Source organism: Pipistrellus kuhlii, unplaced genomic scaffold, assembly GCF_014108245.1.
Source record: "Pipistrellus kuhlii isolate mPipKuh1 unplaced genomic scaffold, mPipKuh1.p scaffold_m20_p_2, whole genome shotgun sequence".
NCBI classification, from domain to species: Eukaryota; Metazoa; Chordata; class Mammalia; order Chiroptera; family Vespertilionidae; genus Pipistrellus; species Pipistrellus kuhlii.
The window spans coordinates 176,573,049-176,595,334 of NW_023425515.1; the positions used below are offsets into that span (position 1 = coordinate 176,573,049).

The 22,286-nt window shown below is 47.2% G+C and overlaps 2 protein-coding genes across 5 annotated transcripts in view; both read right to left on the bottom strand.

Annotated features, from left to right (window-relative positions):
- HDAC1 (histone deacetylase 1) overlaps positions 1-12,247 on the bottom strand; it is a 30,130-nt gene extending 17,883 nt beyond the window's left edge. The window contains exons 1-3 of one of the 3 annotated variants that reach the window (XM_036446418.2): positions 12,093-12,222; positions 6,076-6,128; positions 5,364-5,476 (exon numbers count right to left, since the gene is read on the bottom strand). In XM_036446418.2, the coding sequence (XP_036302311.1) occupies positions 5,364-5,438 (75 nt within the window). In that variant the 5' untranslated portion in view covers positions 5,439-5,476; positions 6,076-6,128; positions 12,093-12,222. Of the gene's footprint in view, positions 1-5,363; positions 5,477-6,075; positions 6,129-12,092 lie in introns of all 3 variants that reach the window. The other 2 variants (XM_036446417.1, XM_045584911.1) reach the window with 2 other exon arrangements.
- Positions 12,248-16,893: 4,646 nt separating this feature from the next.
- LCK (LCK proto-oncogene, Src family tyrosine kinase) overlaps positions 16,894-22,286 on the bottom strand; it is a 28,923-nt gene continuing 23,530 nt past the window's right edge. For both annotated transcript variants that reach the window (XM_036446412.2, XM_036446411.2), the window contains 4 exons: positions 21,806-21,882; positions 21,552-21,705; positions 21,343-21,474; positions 16,894-17,667 (listed from right to left, as the gene is read on the bottom strand). In XM_036446412.2, coding sequence (XP_036302305.1) covers positions 17,465-17,667; positions 21,343-21,474; positions 21,552-21,705; positions 21,806-21,882 — 566 coding nt within the window. In that variant the 3' untranslated portion in view covers positions 16,894-17,464. The remainder of the gene's footprint in view (positions 17,668-21,342; positions 21,475-21,551; positions 21,706-21,805; positions 21,883-22,286) is intronic.

The window sequence follows — 22,286 nt, forward strand, 5'->3', positions numbered from 1 at the left end:
TCTCAAAGTCATCCATCTCAGGAAAGATATTAAAATGGCTATCTATACTTTGGGAAAGGAATGCAAAGATCACAGCCCAGAGAAAGGAGAGGACAGAAGGGATAAATGCAGAGAAACAATGTTGGAATAGGACCAAAGATGCACTCTCAATGAAAAGGTAGAGTCAGAGAAAGAAAAAGATCTCATTAAAGAGAATAAGGTTTAGCCCTAACGGGTTGCTCAGTGGTTAAAATGTTGGCCTGCAGACTGAAGGGTCAAGGGTTCAATTCTGGTCAAGGGCATGCACCTCAGCCACATGCTCAATCCCCAGCCCAGGTCAGGGTACATGCAGAAGGCAACCAATCGATGTGTCTCTCTCACATCAATGTTTCTCTCTCTGTTCCCCCTCACCCCCTCCATCCCTCCCACTCTATCTAAAAATCAATGGAAAAAATATCCTTGGGTAAGGATTAACAAAAAACACACAAGATATAGAACATTTCGGGAGAAGAGATAACACTGAGGTTTTGCTTTAAAAGTTTAGAGTAAGAATACCACACATCCTATCTAATAATAGCAACATGCAAATTAACCATCACTCTGCTACACAAGCCATGCCCACCAACCAATCAGGAGTGAATATGCAATTAAACCCAACCAAGATGGCTACGGTCACAGAGAGCAAGAGAGAGGCTTGGGTTTCCCTGGCAATGGAGGAAGCCAAGCTTTCCACCTGCCCTCACTGGTCTAGGCCTCCACTCAAAGCTACAAAGTTTCCATGATAGAAGATATATAAGCCCAAACAGAAATGGCAGCAGCCATGGAGCTGAAAAGAGCAGGCTAGGGTTGCCTCTGGCAATGGAGGAAACCAAGCTTTCCACACACCCTGGCCGAACCAGGCCTCTGCTTAAGGCTACAAAGGTTTCAATTCTAGAAGATACATAAGTCCCAACAGAAATGGCTGCCGCCACAGAGCAAGCAGAAGGCTTGGTTCCGCTCCAGGCTAACAAGTTTCAATTGTAGAAGACAAATAAACCTGATACCAGGGCCTCTGCTTGGGTCACCAGGGGGCGTGGCTGGCCTGCAAACCACCACAGGCTCCTCCCCCAGGCTGCCCAATGCCCCAAGGGAACCTCCACCCGGATACAGGACACCCTTCACCTGTGGTATCCTGTCCTGTATCCTATCTAATAAAAGAGTAATATGTGGATTGACCATCATTCCAACTCACAATATCGCTGCCCCCATGTGGCTAAAGATCCTGCCCCCATGTGGTCACAAGACAGCCAGCAGGGGAGGACAGTTGAGGGTGACCAAGCCTGCAGAGGAGGGCAATTAGGAGTGACCAGGCCTGCAGGGAAGGTCAGTTGCGGGGGACCCAGGCCTGCAAGGGAGACCAGTTAGGGGTGACCAGAACTGCATGGGAGGGCAGTTAGGGTTGACCAGGCCTTCAGGGAAGGGCAGTTAGTGGCAAACATGTTGGCAGGGGAGTGGTTAGGGGGTATCAGGCTGGCAGGCAGAAGCCGTTAGGGGCAATCAGGAAGGCAGGCAGGTGAGCAGTTGGGAGCCAGCAGTCCTGGATTGTGAGAGGATGTCCTGGACTGTGAGAGGGATCCCAGTGGGACTGGGCCTAAACGTGCAGTCAGACATCTCTTGAGGGATCCCAAATTGGAGAGGATCCAGGCAGGGCTGAGGGACATCCCCACCCCCCGTGTATGAATTTTGTGCACCGGGCCTCTGGACTATATATATAAAAGCCCAATATGCAAATAGACCAAAAGGTGGAACAACTGAACCATGTGCTATGAGATGCGTTGCCCACCAAGGGGCATGCGCTGAACATGGTGGGCGGTGGGATGTTGGAGCAGATGAGTGGGGGTACCAGACTAAGATGGGGCACCAGTTGCTGTGAGCCTCTGGTGGTTACTGAAAATTCTTTTCTCCTGTGTGCTGTGGTCCCACCTAGCACTTGCACCTGCTGCTGGTGCTGGCCGGATCACTCCCAGGACTTCTCCACCTCCCCCTGCTCCTAAGGGCAATCGGGGCTGGCAGCCACCTCTCACACTTGCTGCCAGCAACGGCCCCACATGAACCCGCTACTGGTGCTGGAGTCACTGCTTGATCCCACTGCCAGGACCAGCCCCGCTTGCAACCGCAGTAGGCACTGGGGCCATCCCTCACACCTGCTGCTGGCTCTGATTGCTTGGTGCTGTCAGCGCATGGGAACAGTGGCAGTAGGAATGGGGCTGCCGGCAGACAGGGGGCCAGGGGCTGTGGCAGGAGGGGCTGGGCAGAGGTATGGAGTATGGGCCGAGATCCACCCCTCAGCTCCTTTCAAGGTGCATGAATTCGTGCACTTGGCCCCTAGTATTACAGAATTTTCAATAAGGTATTATCATTTTCTATGACAGCTACAGCTGTCATTCTCCCCTTCCAAAAGCCATTCTCTCCTTCCTTGGTAACATATCTCAATTTGGTTGGATGTTAATATACCCAGCCACAGGGATCAAATGTAATCCCTGGTAAATGGTCTAAGGATGGCAAATGACCCAATGAGATTTAAGGGGAAATCTGGTGAGAAATCTCTGTAGAGCGTTTTTCTCTTTAATAAAAAGAGAGTGAGGTGGGGACATTGATCAATTTACCCTGTTCTCTTCCTTTTTGGATTCTGTTACATGAAGACATAATACTTGGAGATAGCCATCAAGGCAAAAAAAACATGATGAAATCACATAAGATAAGGATGGCTGAGCAGAAGAATAAAATAAGGCATTCACCTCTAGATCTCTTGTTAAAAGGTTGTTTAGGAAGGAAAAAAGGACAAATGGACAGATACAGACACTGGAATTAGAGATATGGGTTGGAGTCTCAACTCATTTATTAATAGCTATGTGACTTTGAACATGTTAATTAATTACCTTCTTTGAGCTTTTTTTCTGATATATAAGTTAGGGTTGTTATAATTAATATACTAAATAACAGGTATCATGGCCAGACACCAGCAATCATCAATAAATATTAGTTTATTTTTCCTCTCACTTAAAGAGAATCCAAAATATTAGTTTATTTTTCCTCTCACTTAAAGATAGAATCCATTTTTTTAAAAATATATTTTATTGATTTTGTACAGAGAGGAAGGGAGAGAGATAGAGAGTTAGAAACATCAATGAGAGAGAGTCATCGATCAGCTGCCTCTTGCACACCCCCTACTGGGGATATGCCCACAACCAAGGTACATGCCCTTGACCGGAATCAAACCCGGGACCCTTCAGTCCCCAAGCTGACGCTCTATCCATTGAGCCAAACCGTCTCGGCCATTTTTTAATTTCTTAATATCTCTCAAGGAGGTTAATATAGTCCCAAGGGTATGACAGTACTCAACAAAAATATGTTGAACAAGGACTTGAGGTGACTCGAAGATTAGTAAGATGAGGGTGGGCAAAGTAAATAATTCTCCCAGTTAGGATGGTGTGGAAAGATGCAGAATCTGATCTGGCTGATTTGGAGGGCTAAGGGGGGAGAGGAAAGAAAGAAGGCAAGTTGGGGCCAGATTAGCATAGTGTAGGTGTGCAATGAGCTCTAGAAGCTCCCGGTGCTTCGGGTATTCTCTTTATCTAAATTAGGGGTGTCGAACTCAATCAGAGAAGGGGCCAAAATCTAAAATCCAGCCTAAATCGCGGGCTGAATGGTTTACTGAACAGTCATAAACTGTCATTGTGATGGAAACGCAGCGGAGTGCAGTGATGACAGCGCGGTGCGGGCCACATTGCAAGGCCTGGTGGGACGGATTTGGCCCGCGGGCCGTGTGTTTGACACATGTGATCTAAATGCTAGTCTGCTCTCCAGAGAGCCTAAAAACCTTGCTACCTTTTATGTTTTTCATTCCCAGCTGCCTTTCACACCTGAAAAATCTCTCTGGTCCCAAGATCTGACCTGCTCCTATCTACCTTCCCTCTGGTTTCCCCAGCTATCTCTACAGGATCTTAGAGCCATAACAAGACCATCTGGAAAGGAAAACTTATCCCTTTCATTCTCTGGAATGGTGAGGAAGGATACTGCTGTTGCTAGGTTACTTAAGCTGCTTGAACACTTTAACAGACTTCTTATGCTCTAACCATAAGGCAACATGGGCCCCCAGACCCTCTTTTCTCACTTGGACCTTTGCAACAACCTCCTAAATTGTCCCTGTGCTATTAAAATGCATGCCTATTCCTATCTCTTACATGTAAAATAGTTCACTTTTTCTTCACTATCTCCAGATAAGGTTCAAACTGGGAACCTTTGGATCAAATTTGGTCCACAGATGTACTGATTTGTTTCTGTTTAAGTTTTAAAAACTGGAAGGTGGCGCAGAGATCAGTAGCAGCTGGTTCAAGAGGTTAGGCAGTCTATACTCTTTAGGGACTTGGAGCTAGTTCAAAAATCCCTATAACCGTTTTAGGCATTAGTTGTTTTTTTTTCTGACCCATCAGAGCTGCTTAGTACAGCACATCCAATTCTTGCTGACCTCTTCAGCTCTAGGTCCCCTCACACCTGTGAATATTTACCACAATACCTGAACACTGAGCTACTTATATTTTCCCCAAATGCAACATATTGTTCTTACCTCTCTGTCTTTTTGTATATGTTCTTCCCTTGGCCTAGAATGCCAGTTCCCTTCTGAATTCCAGGCTAGATTCTAAGATTCTACTTAATCTTTAAACTCTGCTCACATACCACCTCTAGGAAATATCCCAAGGCTCCCTTACTCCCTCACTGCTCCTTATCTCTACATCTTGTACTTTTTAAAAAATAATTTATATATATTTAGAGAGGAAGGGAAAAGAGAGAAATATCGACCTGAGAGCATAACACATTGAGTGACTGCCTCCTGCTGGGGACTGAGCCCACAATTCGGGCTTGAGCCCTGACTGGGAATCAGCAACTTCTCAGTGCACAAGATGACACCCAACCAACTGAGTCACACAGGTCAGGGCGCATCTTGTACTTTTTGTTGTTAATCCTTACCCGAGAATATTTTTCCATTAACTTTTTAGATAGAGTGGAAGGGAGGGGGAGACACACACACAGAGAGAATCATCGATGTGAGAGAGATACACTGATTGGTTGCCTTCTGCATAAACCCTGACAGGGCCAGGGATTGAACCTGAAACCCAGGTATGTGCCCTTGACCAAGAATCAAACCTGAGACTCTTTGGTGCACAGGCCAGTGCTCTACTCACCAAGAACCCTGGCCAGAGCTTATGTGTTTTTAAATAGTTGCAGGTACACACTGTAGTACAACACATCTGATGAATGGGCATTTATGAAAATAAGATAATGAATGACATATGGGGAATCAGAGCTGTTGAGATTAGGGAGGGGCAGAGCTCCCAGTAACTCACATAGATTTCCATTTTTCGGTAGAGACCATAGTTAAGTAGCAAATTATGAGTCATGCGGATTCGGTGAGGTTTCATTGGGTGGCCTTGTCCATAATAGTAATTTCCAACATCCCCTGAAAAAGAATGACAGTTTCAGTGACACAGACACACATTCCCAGGAGAACCCAGGAAGCTTTCCAATAAACTTTCTTTCTGGTTCATTCTAGTCTTTAAGATTCCTACCCATCTTGAGGAGGGATAACTAACTACAAATGGAGGGGGGGGGAAAAGAGCAGGGAACCCTGGAGAAGTTAAGACTTACAAATGTCAGTCTAGCCCACTTGCTTCCCCCATGATCCACAGGCACTACTAGAGAGTGTGAGGGGTTCATTCTAAAGCTACTTGGGAGGTGACACTGTATCTCCAAGAAATCCACTCCCACAACAGAAAAATAACCATCAGCTCAGCCAGTGGGCTCAACTGGTTGAATACCACCCCATGAACCAGGTCACAGTTTGGTTCCCAGTAAGGGTTACTCGCCCAGATTTTGGGTTCAATCCTCAATAGGAGAAGTGCAGGAGGCAGCAGATCTAGGAGGCAGCAGATCTATGTTTTTCTCTCATCATCAATGTTTCTCTCTCTCCCTCTCCCTTCCTCTCTCTGAAATTAAAATGTATTTTAAATAAAGAAAAATAACCATCAGTACTCAGAATTATTTTAAGTCACAGTTCACCTCTTACACATGACACTTCACATTCATTTTCTTACTGGAATCTCACAATAACCCTGTAAAGTAGACAGGGAGTTTTATTGCCATTTTATAGAACAGAAAACTCCTCTTTCTTCTCTACAGCAATGGTCCCTCTGCCTTCAATTCAAACTATCAGCCACACCGATACCAGTTATTCCCCTAATATACAGTTTTGATAACAATACTCTCCTGCTCAAAAACCCTTAATGGCTCCCCATCCCCTACAGGATGAAAAATAAAGAACAATTTCAGTAACCTGGCATTCAAGATCTTTCTTAATATACTTTTCCAACTTCATCTCTTGTTACCTACCATCATCACTCTCCTCCACAAGTGTCTCCCTCTATCTCTCTCCCCCTCTGCTAGCTAGGAGCAGGCAAACTATTACAGCCCTTGGGCCAAAAAAATGGCTGCCTGGTTTTTGCAAATAATATTTTATTGGCACACAGCCATGACCATGAGTTTATATATTTATTATAATAGCAGAGTTTAGTAGTTAAATAATTGCTACAGAAACCCATCCATATGGCATAAAAAGTCTAAAATATTTACTATCTAACCTACAGAAAGTTTGCCAATATCTGCTCTAAGCACACTAGATTATTGCCAGCATTCTAAACATGGCATTCACCTTCATCAAATATCCTTAGTTCATACTGTTCCTTTGACCTGGAATGTCCTTCCTTGTCTGATGATCCTCATACTACAAAGCCAAGCTCAAATTCCAAACATATTTCTAATTAGAATAATGGTCTTTTCCTTTGTGTGCAATTTATTTAGCACTTAATTCATTTTGGTTTGTATCTGAATTATCGGCATACCTATTTATATCTCCACAAGACTAGGTGCTCTTTCAAGGCAAGGATAATTATGTCCTGTATATCACAGAGTTTTAATAAAGATTCAAAGAGTTGAACTGAGAGTGAGAAAAGTTAAGTGTCACCGAAACCGGTTTGGTTCAGTGGATAGAGCGTCTGTCTACGGACTGAAAGGTCCCAGGTTCGATTCCGGCCAAGGACATGTACATTGGTTGTGGGCACATCCCCGGTAGGGGGTGTACAAGAGGCAGCTAGTCGATGATTCTCTCTCATCGATGTTTCTAACTATCTATTCCTCTCCCTTCCTCTCTGTGAAAAATCAATAAAATATGTTAAAAAAAAAAAAAAAAGTTAAGTGTCTGCACAAGATCACACAATTAATGAGTGATCTGGGTGTCAACTCTTCTGACTCTGAATCTAGTACGCTAGGTACCTACTTCAGTTTGCACTTAACCTAGAGGGCTTTGTGAGTCTACTTAGTAGACAGTTTCTGTAACAATATTCCAAAATCTAGTGAACTGCACACCCAAAGATTCTTCCTAAGGAGTCCATCAGGATGAGGCAGATTTTTCTGCACCAGTGGAAAAAAGGTCTCAAACTCTTATCCATTGTGGGTTGGTAGTACCAGAAACAGGTTTCATTTCAGAGAGCAATGCACTGTGGGGAATGCCACCAACATCATCTAAGCCACACTCTAAGTTTCTTTGTCACAGACAAGGTCTGGAATAATGGGAAACTTCTAAACAGCCATAGTACAGCCTGTAGTGGCATTCAATATGTGTTCCACATAAACACAGATTTTGAGATGCAGTACAAAGAAAGGAAAGCAAAAAGTTGTTCCCAGGGTCCCTTATCAGCTTTGGAGATGGGTAGAGTAGATTTTTAAGGCATTGGCTGATGCAGATCCAATTTGTTGAGCAGTCAGTAGTCACATGTCCTAATTATGATATACTATAGACCCAGTGCACGAAATCCGTGCATGGGGAGGGGTGTCCCTTTGCAGGCCGGCCATGCCCCCTGGCAACCCAAGCAGAGGCTCTGGTATCTGGGGTTTATTTATCTTCTACATTTCAAACTTCTGCTTGCTCTGTGGCCAGCAACCATTTCTATTGGGACTTATGTATCTTCTAGAATTGAAACTTTGTAACCTTAAGTGGAGGCCCGGGCCAGCCAGGGTGTGCAGAAAGCTTGGTTTCCTCCATTGCCAGGGGCAACCCTAGCCTCCTGCTCTTTCCAGCTCTGTGGCTGCTGCCATTTCTACTTGCATTTGTTTATCTTCTATAATTGAAACTTTGTAGCCTAGAGTGGAGGCCTAGGAAGGCAAAGACTTGGCTTCTTCTATTGCCTGGGAAACCCAAGCCTCCCTCTTGTTCTGTGTGGCTGCAGCCATCTTGGTTGGGTATATTTGCATACTTGCTGATTGGCTGGTGGGTGTAGCAGAGTGGTGGTTAATTTGCATATTACTCTTTTATTAGGTAGGATAATTGGATTCCTGCTTACCCAAGTCTTGACCCCTAGTAACTCCCTTGCCTATCAAGCTTGGGTCCAGCCAAGACTTAGACTTGAGGAACTAAGATACCTTATCTAGATAGTTAAGAGAGTACCTGAGGGTGGGGCCCAGAGACACCATCCTCTTAACAGTTTTTAATTATGTTGCTGAGAGACTTTAAAAGAATTAACTGGCCAAGGCTGATTTGGCTCAGCGGTAGAGCTCAGTCTGGGTACAGAAAGGTCCCAGGTTCGATTCCGGTCAAGGGCATGTACATTGGTTGCGGGCACATCCCTGGTAGGGAGTGTGCAAGAGGCAGCTGGTCGATGTTTCTCTCTCATTGACGTTTCTAGCTCTCTATCTCTCTCCCTTCCTCTCTGTAAAAAATCAATAAAATATATTTTTTTTTAAAGAAAAGAAAAAAAAAGAATTAACTGGTATTTAGGTACTACTTTTAAACTTTAAAAGAGCTGTCCTCAAAGTGTTGTGTTTTTTTAATTTTATGGAAGTGACCTGAGGCTAGAAAGGTAAAGCAACTTACCCAACAGGCAAAGCTTCTGAGCAGCAGAGCCAAATCTGAGTTCCAAGCTAGTGACCTCACTGCAAACTCACACCGTCTTAAAAAATAAGACGTTTCTCTTCTCTAAAAGTTGGTTCTTTCCCCTTTTTCTCTTTTTAAACTAAGACTGTGGAGATCAAAAAATGCAAACTAACATGGCTACGAAGTCATAAGATCCAGCCTCAAATGCGCCTCAGCAATCTTTCCAAATTTATTTTTTTACCTCCCTCTTTCACAGCAGCTATTTAATCTCTCTTCAAGATTCCTACTCTACCAACTGACCTTCCCCACTCTCAGAAGAAAAAAAAAAATTCTCCTACTTTATCTTGAAAACCCTCTCAAACTTAACTACATTAGAACTTTTTCTTATCCACTTATCAAGAACTTCTCTTGAAGGCTAGTGTCCCCACCTGTGCTCTGGTGTCCATCTCACCTGATCTCAGAAAACTACATCATTACTAGCCTCTCTAATATCTCCAACCTCTCCTTCTTCCTGAATCTTTTCCCTAAGAATTTGAATATGCTCAACTCTCCACCATTCCATCTCCCCTTTGTCAACAACTTTCTCTCTCTGCCCAGGACAAGCTTTATTAAAAAGGTTTCAACCTGGAGGCCGAGCGGAGCTGTAGAGGGACGAGAGGGACGAGAGGGAATCATTGAATGGCTTCCTCCCGCGGGCCTCACACTGGGGATTGAGGCGTAACCCTGGCATGTTCAACTACTGAGCCACACTGGATGGGCTCTAGTTAAGGTTTTACACATGTGTTTGTATTTACTTAATTAAAGATGACATATTTACTGGAAAGAAAAGAAAAAAAAAAGAAAAAAAAAAAGGTTTCAACCTGATGTCTCCTCTTCACTCACTTCAATTCTAAACCCTGCACAGAAAACAGTTCTTGGCCACTCCTTCCCTCTTTTGGCTACTGTAACCCAACACTTTCTGGTTCACTTACATCTTGGACCATTCCCTCTGTATCTTTACTAACAGCCTAGTAGGAGCTAGCACTGTTTTGAGAGTTGAGCATTCAGAGGTAGATAAGACATGATCCTTTCCCTTAGGCATTTACTATCTGTAAAAGGTTTGAACAAGTAAATGGGCAATTCCAATGCAAGTGACAAATGCCTACAGGGGAGTACAGAGCATGAAGGACACTAGTCTTTTTCTCAGTACACTTTCTTTGAATTCCACCCTGGGTCCTCTTCTCTTTTCACCCTATACAACTTCTTGGATGAGTGCATATAATAAAATTCCTCTATACTAAAATTCCCAACTGTATGCTGATGACTACCAAAAATCTCTCTTTTTCCATACCTGTCTTCTAAACTACAGACCAGAGCCGAAACCGGTTTGGCTCAGTGGATAGAGTGTCGGTCTGTGGACTGAAGAGTACCGGGTTGATTCCGGTCAAGGGCATGTACATTGGTTGCAGGCACATCCCCAGTGGGGGGTGTGCAGGAGGCAGCTGGTCAATGTCTCTCTCTCATCGATGTTTCTAGCTCTCTATCCCTCTCTCTTCCTCTCTGTAAAAAAATCAATAAAATATTAAAATAAATAAATAAAATAAAAACTAAATTAAACTACAGACCAGAATGGTCAATTGCCTACTGGACACCTCTACTTGAATATCCCATCCCCCAGACATATCCACAAGAAAACAAATCAGCAAAAAGCCTACAAAAAAAAACCCCAAAGTTATCAACTGACACAACCTCCAAACACTCAGCATCAAACTGCCCAAACCAGAAACTTGGGCTCCTGTGTTCTTCTTTACCCCAACATTCATGAATTTCCTTTCTGTCCCAGAGTGATAGATCTAAGCATAAATCTGATGATGTCACCAACCTGCATAAAACTTCCATGATTCACAAGGGCCCTTAGAATAAAGTACAACTTCCTTAGGATAAGTATGCGCAGCCCTTTATGCTCAGATCCCCATTTACTTCTCCAGCCTCATCACTTGCAACCTTTCCCTTACCCCGCTTTCTGCTCCCTACTTTCTCCTCTCTGCCCTCACATCTATGTCTCAGGCATAAAGCACAAATACAGAAACGTGCTGGTGTTCAAATGTGCTGTCCTCTCCTTCATCTCTAGGCTTGCTGTTATCTTTGCCTTCCCTGTGCCAGGCTATTAACTCCTGTTCTTCGGGTCCTAACTGGGATGGCACCAACTCTTGGGCCTCGGCTGGGTGCCCCTATAACACTCTGAGAGTTCCTTTATCCCAGCAAGACACTGGAGAGCAATTCTCTGTCACCATCTTCCCCTCCAAACTCAGCTGGAGAAGTGACTTGATCACCTCTTCTCTTACTTCCCCTCCCCCCAACTTTCCCGGCCTCCCCTTCCCCCCACCCCAGCACCGACATGCTCCCTAATTCAGAGTAAGCTGCTGGATAGACTTTTGTTACCCGAATAAGTAACATCCTTCTCCTTCCAACCCCCCAGGGGCTCCATTTCCCAGGAGCAACTGCAGGCCCCGCTCAGAGGCTGCGAGAGGGGCGGTGGTGACCACTAGCTGGTGATTCCCGAAGGGCTCTTCCCAAAGAGGAGGGAGGACAGGGGCAACGGAAGACCCTGGTGGTCTCCGGAGAAAAATACACCCTTGCAACCTTGCCCATCCTATTCCGTCTCCCTCCTCCGACTCAGCCTCCCCTCCGGGAGTCCCACTCAAACTCTCCCCTCAGACTTCAGGATTCCCCACCAAGATCGCCTCAGACTTCGCCGAGCCGCCCCTCAGCCTCGCACTCTCTCCTCGGTCTCACCCCCTTTGCACTCCTCCGAGTCTCCTCTCTCAGGCCCGACCTCCCCTCAGCCTCCCCCCTCAGCCTCGGTCTCGCGTCCTCGCGCCTCTCCTCCCCTCAGTCTCGACCTCCCTCCCCAGCCCGACCTCATTCCTCTCAGCCTCCTCCCTCAGCCCAGACTTCCATCCTCCTCTCAGCAGCTCCCCCTCGGTCTCGACCTCCGTTCCTCTCAGCCTCCACCCGCAGCCCCGACCTCCGCTCCCCTTCAGCCTCCCCGCAGCCTTCTCCCCAACGCCTCGCCTCCCCAGCCTCCCCACTCCGGTCTCCTCAGCCTCCGGCTCCCGGGTTCGGCCCGGCCAGGCCCCGCCCCCGCCCCGGCCGCGAGGACCGCGCTCACCGTCGTAGTAGTAACAGACTTTCCTCCGGGTGCCCTGAGTCTGCGCCATCTTGCTCGCCCGCCGTCGCTCCCGTCCGTCCGTCGGTCCGTCAGGCCTCCCGCCCGCGGCTCCGAGCAGTGTCCGACCCAGGGGGGGAGGGGGCGGGCCTCCAGCCCGCTCCGCCCGCCCCTCCCAGGCTCACCTATAGCCGCGCAGCCCGGGCACCGCTCCAGCCAATCAGCTCGCGCGGGGACGGCCCGGAACTCGGCAGGGGGCAAGGGCAGCCCGGAGAGGCCGCCCGGGGGCCCCCTGGGCCTGTACCAAGGTCCGCGGCAGGGGGGTGGGGAGCTGCCGAGGGACGTACCATTAGTGTCGGGGGAAGGAAGACAGCGCACACTTCAGAGTCCCCGTTTCGGTGGTGGGTGCGTGCTTGGAGATCAGAAGCCAACTTTGTAATTTTACGGAGAATCCGCCGAGCCCCACGGGGCGGGGGGTCAGTGACTTGCACAAGGTCACTCCTCTGGGTTGAAACTCCAGTTTGGAAAAGGGAGGAATGAGCTGACAAAGGAAATAAAAGTTGCTGTAGGCCAGGTCCTGTGCAATGCCTTTACCACGGTTGTCTCAGATATTCCAGGCAGTCCTCACAACAGTTTTGGAGGAGGGATTTTTTATCCCCAGTTTACAGATAAACATACTGAAGTTGAAACCTTTGGGACTTGCTCAGTCACAAAGTCATTAAATTCAGTTTTCAGTTGTACACATATTTTGAACGGCTGTGATGCACCAGAGACACTGTAACAAAGTGGTAGAACCCAGTTTTTCTTACTCATAAGCCTTCCTCCCTCATGCAGTCACCCAGGCGGACTAAGGAGTGCTTTCAGACAGGAGTGCCTCCTTATACTGGCACAGGGCTTCTCCTGTTTTTTGAACCTATTGACATTTAGGCTTTTTTTTAAAATCAGCGAAGGATACATACATATTTTTTGTTTTGTTATTCGCACATGTGGATATTTTTCCATTGATTTTAGATAGAGTGGGAGGGAAAGAGAGAGAGAAACATCCATTGGTTGCTTCGCACATGTGCCACGACAGGGGCAGAGGAGGGGGGAATCAAACCAGCAGCCCAGATGTGCACCCTTGACCAGGAGTCAAAACCTCAACTCCTTTGGAGCATGAGCCAACAACTCTCTAACCACTGACCAATATTGGCCAGGGCAAAGGATATATATTTTTTGGTTTTAGAGAAAGGAAGAGAGAGGGAGAGAGATAGAGAAACATCAACGTGAGAAAGAAATACCTACAGGAACCTGGGTATGTGCCCTGAATTGGATTCAAACCTAGGACATTTTGGTGCCTAAGATGAGGCTCAACCAGTTGAGCCACACTGGCCAAGGCTAGGTTGGATAATCTTTTTCTTTAATTCTTTATTGTAGAAAGCTGTCCTAGGCACTGTAGCCTTCCCCGCCCCCACTCCCCTTCCTTTGTAACAATGGAAATTGCCTGAAAACATTACATGTCTCCAGGGCAAGGTGGGGAAGGGATTGGAGGGAGTGTAATAGCCCCACCTCTCTACCCTCGGGCAGTGTGGCTTAGTGGTTGAAGGTTGACCTATGAACCTGGAGGTCCTGGTTCAATTCCAGTCAGGGGCACATGCCAGGGTTGTGGGCTGGATCCCCAGGAGAGGGCATGCAGGAGGCAACATCATTGATTCTCTCTCATCATTGATGTTTCTATCTCTCCCTTTCCCTTCCGATCTAAAATCCTATCTAATAAAAGAGTAATGTGCAAATTAACCATCACTCCTCTGAGCCCACCAGCCACGCCCACCAACCAATCAGAGCGAGTATGCAAATAAACCCCAACCAAGATGGCTACAGCCACAGAGAACAGGAGGGAGGCTTGGGTTTCCCAGGCAATAGAAGAAGCCAAGCTTTTCTTTTCTTTCTTTCTTTTTTTTTTAAATAAACCTTTATTGTTCATATTATTACAAATGTTCCTCTTTTTATTTCCCCTCCATTGCTCCCCTCCACCAGGTTCCCACCCCACCCTCTGCCCTTTCCCCTCCCCCCATTGTCCTCATCCATAGGTGCACAGTTTATGTTCAGTCTCTTCCCGCACCCCCACTCCCCTTTTCCCAGAGAATCGTCAGTTCACTCCCCTTCCATACCTCTGATTCTATTATATTCACCAGTTAATATTGTTCATCAGATTTTTTAATTCCCTTGGTTTTTAGATTCACTTGTTGATAGTTGAAGCCAAGCTTTCTGCCTGCCCTAGCCGGCCTAAGCCTCCTCTCCAGGCTACAAAGTTTCAATTATAGAAGGTAAACAAATCCAAACGGAAATGGTGGCAGCCACAGAGCTGGAATGAGCTGGAGGCTAGGGTTGCCCTGGTGATGGAAGAAGCAGAGCTTTCTGAACACCCTGGCTGGCCCAGGCCTCCACTTAAGGCTACAAAGTTTCAATTGTAGAAGATAAATAAAATCCAGATACCAGGGTCTCCCCTTAGTTCGCCAGGGGGCGTGGCTGGCCTGCAAATCACCATAGGCCCCTCACCCAGGCCACTCCACACCCCAAGGGAACCCCCACTCTGATCCAGAACACCCTTTAGGGCAAACCAGCTGGCCCTCACCCATGCACCAGGCCCCTATCCTATCAATAAAAGAGTAATATGCAGATTGACCATCACTTCAACACACAATATGGCTGCCCCCATGTGGTCAAAGATCCTGCCCCTATGTGGACACAAGATTGCCACCACAAGATGGCCAGCAGAGGAGGGCAGTTGGGAGGCACAGGCCTGCAAGGGAGGGCAGTTGGAGGTGATCAACCCTGCAAGGGAGGGCAGTTAGGGGTGACCAGGCCAGCAGAGGAGAGAAGTTAGGGGCGAACAGGCTAGCAGGGGAGCAGTTAGACATCAATCAGGCTGGCATGGGAGTGGTTAGGGTGTGATTAGGCTGGCAGGTAGAAGCAGTTAGGGGCAATCAGGAAGGCAGGCAGGCGAGCAGTTGGGAGCCAGCATTCCTGGATTGTGAGAGGGATATCTGACTGCCCTCAAGGGGTCCCAGATTGGAGAGGGTGCAGGCTGGGCTGAGGGAACACCCCACCCCCCCACCCCTGTGCACAAATTTCATGCACCAGGCCTCTAGTTAATAAAATTTGAAAAGTCACAGTGGAGCATACTAGAATGCTGAAGGCAACCTATCAATGTGTCTCTCACATCAATATTTCTCTTTCTGTCTCTCCCCTTCCTTTCTCTTTAAAAGTAATGGGAAAACATCCTGCAGATTAGAAAGGATAAATGAGGAGTGTCATTTACAGTGGTTGAGTCTCAACTGGTGAGCCTCATCATTGATATTTCTCTCTCTCTCTCTCTCTCTCTCTCTCTCTCTCTCTCTCTCTCTCTCCCCTTCTCCTTTCCTCTCTGATAAACTATTTTTAAAAATAACTAATAAAATGTCACATCATGTCATAGCCCTGCACAAACCTCTTTAAAGACTCCTCAAGCCGAAACCGGTTTGGCTCAGTGGATAGAGCATCGGGTTGCGGACTGAAAGGTCCCGGGTTCGATTCCGGTCAAGGGCATGTACCTTGGTTGCGGGCATGTACCAGTGGGGGATGTGCAAGAGGCAGCTGATCAATGATTCTCTCTCATCGATGTTTCTAACTCTCTATCCCTCCCTCAAAAAAAAAATAAAAAAAAAAAAAATATATATATATATATATATATATATATATATATATATATTTTTTTTTTTTTTTTTTTTTTTTTTACAAGACACCTCAAGATGGTTCCTGAAAAGGCCACAGGCCCAGAGGACCTATCCAGGCAAGCTTCTGCCTCAGGCTGTTCCCTCTACCCCACCAGCTCCTCCCCCACAAGGCTCACTCACTCACCTCCCTCAAATCTTTGCTCACCTTTTCAACGAAGCCTTCCCAGCCCACCCTCTTTAAAAATGCCAAGCTCCTAAACATAAATCCCCTTATCCTGCTCTATTATCCCCTTAGCACTCTTCACCTTGTAGCATAAATCATTCACTTTGTGATGTTTATTGTCTGTCTTCCCTTATTAGGATGTAAGCTCCATAAAGGTGGAGACTTTTTTAAAAATATTTTTGTATTGATTTCGGAAAGGAAGGGAGAGAGGAGAGAGAGACAAAAACATCAACAATAAGAGAATCATTGTGAGCAACCCAGGCGTGTGCCCAAAACCAGGAATCGAACCGTGACCTTCTGGATCATAGGTGGATGCTCAAGCACTGAGCCACACCAGCTGGGTGAGACTTTATGTTATCTACTATATATCCTATGAGCCCAGATCTGTGCCTGGTACACAGTAGATGTTCAATAAATACTTGTTAAATGAGCAACTTAGCTTAATATTTTTAAAAAATATTTTTGTTTATTTCAGAGAGAAGGGAGAGAGAGAGACAGAAACATCCATGATGAGAGAGAATCATGGGTCGGCTGCCTCCTGCATGCCCCTACTAGGGATCAAGCTTGTAGCCTAGGCATATGTCCTTGACCGGAATCGAACCCAGGACCTTTTAGTCCGAAAGCTGACACTCTATTCACTGAGCCAAACCTGCTAGGGCATTAGTTCAATATTATAAAACAGCTTGAAGGTGAATCAAAACATATCTGAGGTCAAATATAGCCCTTGAATCACTAAATGCTATTGCCCTTACATAATGGGAGGGGACGAGTCCTGGGACACACCCACTCCCTAGGGTAGGGGTTGCCCTAAATCCTTTGAGGCAGGGGTTTAAGGGGATTCAAAGAGCCCAGACAGAAAGCACAGGGGCCTCCTCTTCATCTCGAGCATCAACAAAGCTGGAAAAGTTCAAACATTTCCCTCATCCCATCTTTCATCCCAATTCGTGGTTATCAACTTCTGAACCCCCACTCTCCCCTCCCAAGGAAGAAGAAATGAGAGAGGGGAGCGGAGAGATGCACAGTCTTCATCTACAAACATTTATTGAGCTCCTGATGTGTGCCAGTCCCCAGAGGAGGGCACGGAGGTATTACACAGGGTTTCCCCCTCAAGGAGCTTCGTGATGACCAGGGAAAAGGCAGAGGGGGAGAGCGGAAGCTGTGTCCATCCACAGGCCTCTCTCCTTTCTCAGGTGGCCGCAGGAAATGAGAGGCCCAGAAAGGGATAGCTTGGACAGGTGTCCAAGACATATGCACAGGCTGCACATGTACAAGACACATATGCAGAGCCCACACAGCTGAAGAACCGGTGTCTAAAACAGGAGAAGTATTCGTGCCACACGCGGGCAGGATTCACATGCAGAGTCCGTATGTGCATCGGCCAAGGGTACGGCACAAGAACTGCTTCTCCGGGCCAGGTTGGCCAGATGAGGGCAGGGCTCCAGGCCCCCGCGAGGCTCTCAGGGCTGGGGCTGGTACTGGCCCTCCGTGGCCGTGAAGAAGTCGTCCAGCACACTGCGCAGGTAGTCGAAGGTCGGCCGGTCCTCTGGGCGCTCCTTCCAGCACAGCATCATGAGCTGGTACAGCTCCTCTGGACAGTTGTCAGGTCGCACCATGCGGTAACCTCGCTCCAGGTTCTGGATCACCTCGGGATTGGTCATCCCTGCGGGTTGATGGGAGAAAAGACATCAAAGTCCACAGGCAGGGGCCATGCTCGGATTATTTAACTGTTATGGTGTGAGCACCAATCCGGAAGGATCTTGGTCTTTATCCATGGTAAGGCCTTCCTAGAAGTACCTGCTAAATGTCAGTTGTGCGCCTGGGAATGTCAGCGGTGGCTTAGACACTCAATAACACACACTGCTGGCTGCCTGGGGAGCCACCTCAGTATTTTGAGCCTCGGCGTTCTCATTTGGAAAATAGAGTAAATAGTAACTCCTACCTCAGCGTTACTATGAGGATTGAATGAGATAGTGCATATAAAACATGACGTGCCTGGAAAGGAGATACTGCCTAAATCACGCTTGTGATGATGACTATTTGGTGAGAAGTCATGGTGGTCAAGGCCCGGGGCAGGATGGGAGCCCACAGCCACGAGAAGTGGTGAGGCTTCCCTAGCTTTGGGACCAGGAACATGAGACACTCCATTAGGAAGCCAGATGGACTCTGGGCCCCAGCAAAGCAGAGTACTGCACGGGCAGAGGTCTACCAGGCCCCTCCAGGACCCAGAGGAAGTGATTTTGGGGCCAGTTCCCTGCCTTCGTACTGGTCCTGTCCCACCTGGTAGGCTCTTTAAAAAAAAAAAAAAAAAAAAAAATATATATATATATATATATATATATATATATATATATATATTGATTTTTTACAGGGAGGAAGAAAGAGGGATAGAGAGTTAGAAACATTGATGAGAGAGAATCATCGATCAGCTGCCTCTTGCACACTCCCTACTAGGGATGTACCCACAACCAAGGTACATGCCCTTGACCGGAATCGAACCCAGGACCCTTCAGTCTGCAGGCTGACGCTCTATCCACTGAGCCAAATCGGTTTTGGCCCACCTGCTAGGCTCTTAGCATGTGGACCCTGAGAGGATTTGATCCAGAGAACGGCATGATCATGGCAGAAACAGCTGCCTGTGTCTAAATTTCCCTTGTGGCCTCTTATTTCCCCTTCAGTCTTTTGAGAGGTGACTGTGACAGGCAGCTCCCAAAGACCAAACCTTTATGGTCCTGCAAAGCTTGGGACTGGACCGTGCTCAATGGATACCCTCTTGCCCAGGCCTTGCTCCTAGGAGGCCTCCAGCTATGGATCCCTCACATTTCAAAATTAGCACATTGGAGGACACAGGCCTCCATAGGACATACTCTAAACACCCAAGGCTGGAGTCAAGGCTGCAACCCATAGGCTAAATCCAGCCTAAATATAACCTTTAGACGTACTTTGGTTTGGCTTCTGTAGTGTTTTTATTTTTTATTTTTATTTTTTTTTTTAATATATTTTATTGATTTTGTACAGAGAGGAAGGGAGAGAGATAGAGAGCTAGAAACATCGATGAGAAAGTCATCGATCAGCTGCCTCTTGCACACCCCCTACTGGGGATATGCCCGCAACCAAGGTACATGCCCTTCACCGGAATCGAACCTGGGACCTTTCAGTCCCCAAGCCGACGCTCTATCCATTGAGCCAAACCGGTCTCTGCTGTAGTGTTTTTAAATAATTTGAATCAATCACCCATGTTTGGAAATGGGCACATTTTTCTAAAGCTGCAAGTTTGGGCTTCTCTTGAAAAAAAAAAAATCTATTTTTTGGGCCCATATGCCTTTTGTTTTTGTGTTTCCTTTTTGTTAATCCTCCCCTGAGGACACTTTTTCCATTGCTTTTCAGACAGAGTAGAAGGGAAGGAAGGAGGAGGGAGGGAGAGAAAAAAACACGGATGTGAGAGAGACACAGTGACTGGTTGCCTCCCACATGCACCCTGGCCCTGAGTGGGGTGCAAACCCACAACCAAGGTACATGCGCTTGACCGGGAATCGAACCTAAGACCTTCCGGTGCACAGGCTGACATTCTAACCACTGAGCCATGCCAGCCAGGGCTGGATCCCCAGGTCTTAAAGGCAACTGTCTGCTAGAGCAGGTGCAAGTTCGCAGGTCCCCATTACTTTCCATTGTCTCCCTGACCCTGAGGCCATTTACCATCACGCTTACAATGTCTTTTCAGCTGTAACAGGGGCATTGCCTATGGATTCGCCTCTGTGGGCACAGTGTGGGGGCAGTGAGGGTCCTTGGCACGCTGATGAGAGTGGGCTTCCAGCCCCAGCACTCTCCCTCGGTTCTGTGATGGTGCACGTCCAGGCCAAGAAAAGCCCTCCGATTCTAAAGTGCCTTTACCTTCCATGGGGGAAGCTTCTAAAATCTGGCCACTGCACTCTGTGACCTCCGTGCCCTGTCTTTGTGTTCCATTTCCTTTCCCCAGTTTCCTAGCGAGTTCCTTTTCAAAGATTTCATCACTGTCTTGGCTGAATTCAGGGGCAAAAGGACTTTGTCCAGTAGATAAAGATAAAGGGGGGGTGGGAGAGAGTGGGACTTAGTTGTTTACACCTCTCTCTCTCTCTCTCTCTCTCTCTCTCTCTCTCTCTCGTTCTTAAGACGAAAGCTTCAGAGGGAAGGGAAGTATTTAGTGAACACCTATTATAAGTCAAGCTCTTTCACAGATAATCTTGTTTTTCATACCAGGAAACAGGCTCAGAGAGGTGAGGTCACTTGCCCAAAGTGATTATTAATAACAAAACCTAACACTCTTGAGTACTTAAATGGGCCAGGTAATATGCTTTTTGTGTGTGTGAGATTTTTTCCCAGACTTCTAAACAATTTTGGCATCATTTTCTCTTGAGAACATATATATATTTTTAATTATTATTATTGATTTTAGAGAAGGTAAAGAGAGAGAGAGAGAGAGAGAGAGAGAGAGAGAGAGAGAGAGAGAGAGAGAGAAACATCAATGATACGAGAGAATCATTGATTGGCTGTATCCTGCGGCATATGCCCCCTACTAGGGATCCAGCCTACAATCCAGGCATTTGCCCTTGACTAGAATCTGACCCAGGATCCTTTAGTTCACAGGCCAATGCTCTATCCACTGAGCCAAACCAGCTAGGGGTGGGCCAGGTAATAGTCTAACCTTACATTTTACATATGGGAAAAGAAGGAATCATCTGACCAAACAGAAAGTTAACATCACAGCATGTCTGATAATGAAAGTCAGGCTTCTTGTCTCTGAGGCCAGAACCTTTTCACTCATACAAGGGTGCCTGTGTTGGAACCAAAGAGAAGAGCTGGGATTATCGAAGGGAGAGAGAGATCCAGAGACAGAGATGAAAGTCAGCCATGGGCCAAAACCGGTTTGGCTCAATGGATAGAGTGTCGGCTTGGGGACTGAAAGGTCCCGGGTTCGATTCCGGTCAAGGGCATGTACCTTGGTTGCGAGCATATCCCCAGTAGGGGGTGTGCAGGAGGCAGCTGATCGATGACTCTCTCTCTCATCGATGTTCCTAACTCTCTCTCTCCCTTCCTCTCTGTACAAAATCAATAAGAATGTATTTTTTTTTAAAAAAGCACATTAGTGTAATTTAAAAGTATTAAAAAAAAAAAAAAGAAAAGAAAGTCAGCCATGGTTGATTGGTCCCTCCCTGGTGATATCGGAGTCGAGTCTCTGAGAAGATGGAGGAGAAGCAACTAGAAAGTTTTCAGGTTCTGAGCCTGAGAAGAAGTGAGTGGAAGGCATGGGTTTTACTGCCCTGCCTCATCACCCTTTTCAGTTCCTGCCTTTCGTCCTGACCTGGGTAAGGGATGCGACCATGGGTAACAATCTCCGTCAGCAGGATCCCGAAAGACCACACGTCCGACTTGATGGTGAAGGTCCCGTAGTTAATGGCTTCTGGCGCCGTCCACTTAATGGGAAACTTGGCCCCTGTGGGGAGGCAGAGTGAGGTCACCTGGGTCTGCTTGGCCCGCAGGTCCCAGGCTTCCCTTCCGTCCCACACCTACCCTCCCTGGCTGTGTACTCGTTGTCCTCAATGAGGCGTGCTAGGCCAAAGTCTGCGATCTTGCAGCTCAGGGTGTCGGACACCAGGATGTTGGCGGCCCTCAGGTCACGATGGATATAATTGCGCTCTTCAATAAACGCCATGCCCTCTGCAATCTGCAGGTCGGGTATGGATTGGTCAGCAGTGGTGGCCAGACATCCTTACCCTGCTGGCCCGTGCCCCGTGCCCGTGCCCAGCCCTGCCAAGTCTCCTTACTTGGGCTGCCATATCCAAGAGTTTGTTGATGGTCAGCTTGATGCCTGCAGGGGTCTTGAGAAAATCCACCAGGCTCCCTGTGGGCAGAAGCAAGAGTTGCTGACCCAAGTTGCCAGAGGAGAGAGCTCCCAACCCTCTCCCCCTAACTGTGTGTAGGGGTGTCTAGAGGCAGTGTCTTATATGTGGAAAGGGAGAGGAAGGGCAGAAAATGGAGGAGAGTGTGTTCAGAGTGAGGAGCTCTGGCACACGTGAAGGTCTTTTCCATGCTCAAAGGGATCTGAAGGCTTTTTGTCACCCATGGGTCGAGCTCAAACTCCTCAGCCAGCATCCAAAGCTCTGCATGGCCCCCTCTGTAGTTTCTTCTCTTCCCTGCTCCTGCTACTCTTGTTCCACCCACCCTAGACAATGTCCACATTTTCCGCATACACCATTGCATTCTCACCCGAAGCCTCATTGTCCCATCTCTGCCTATTTTTCTTTC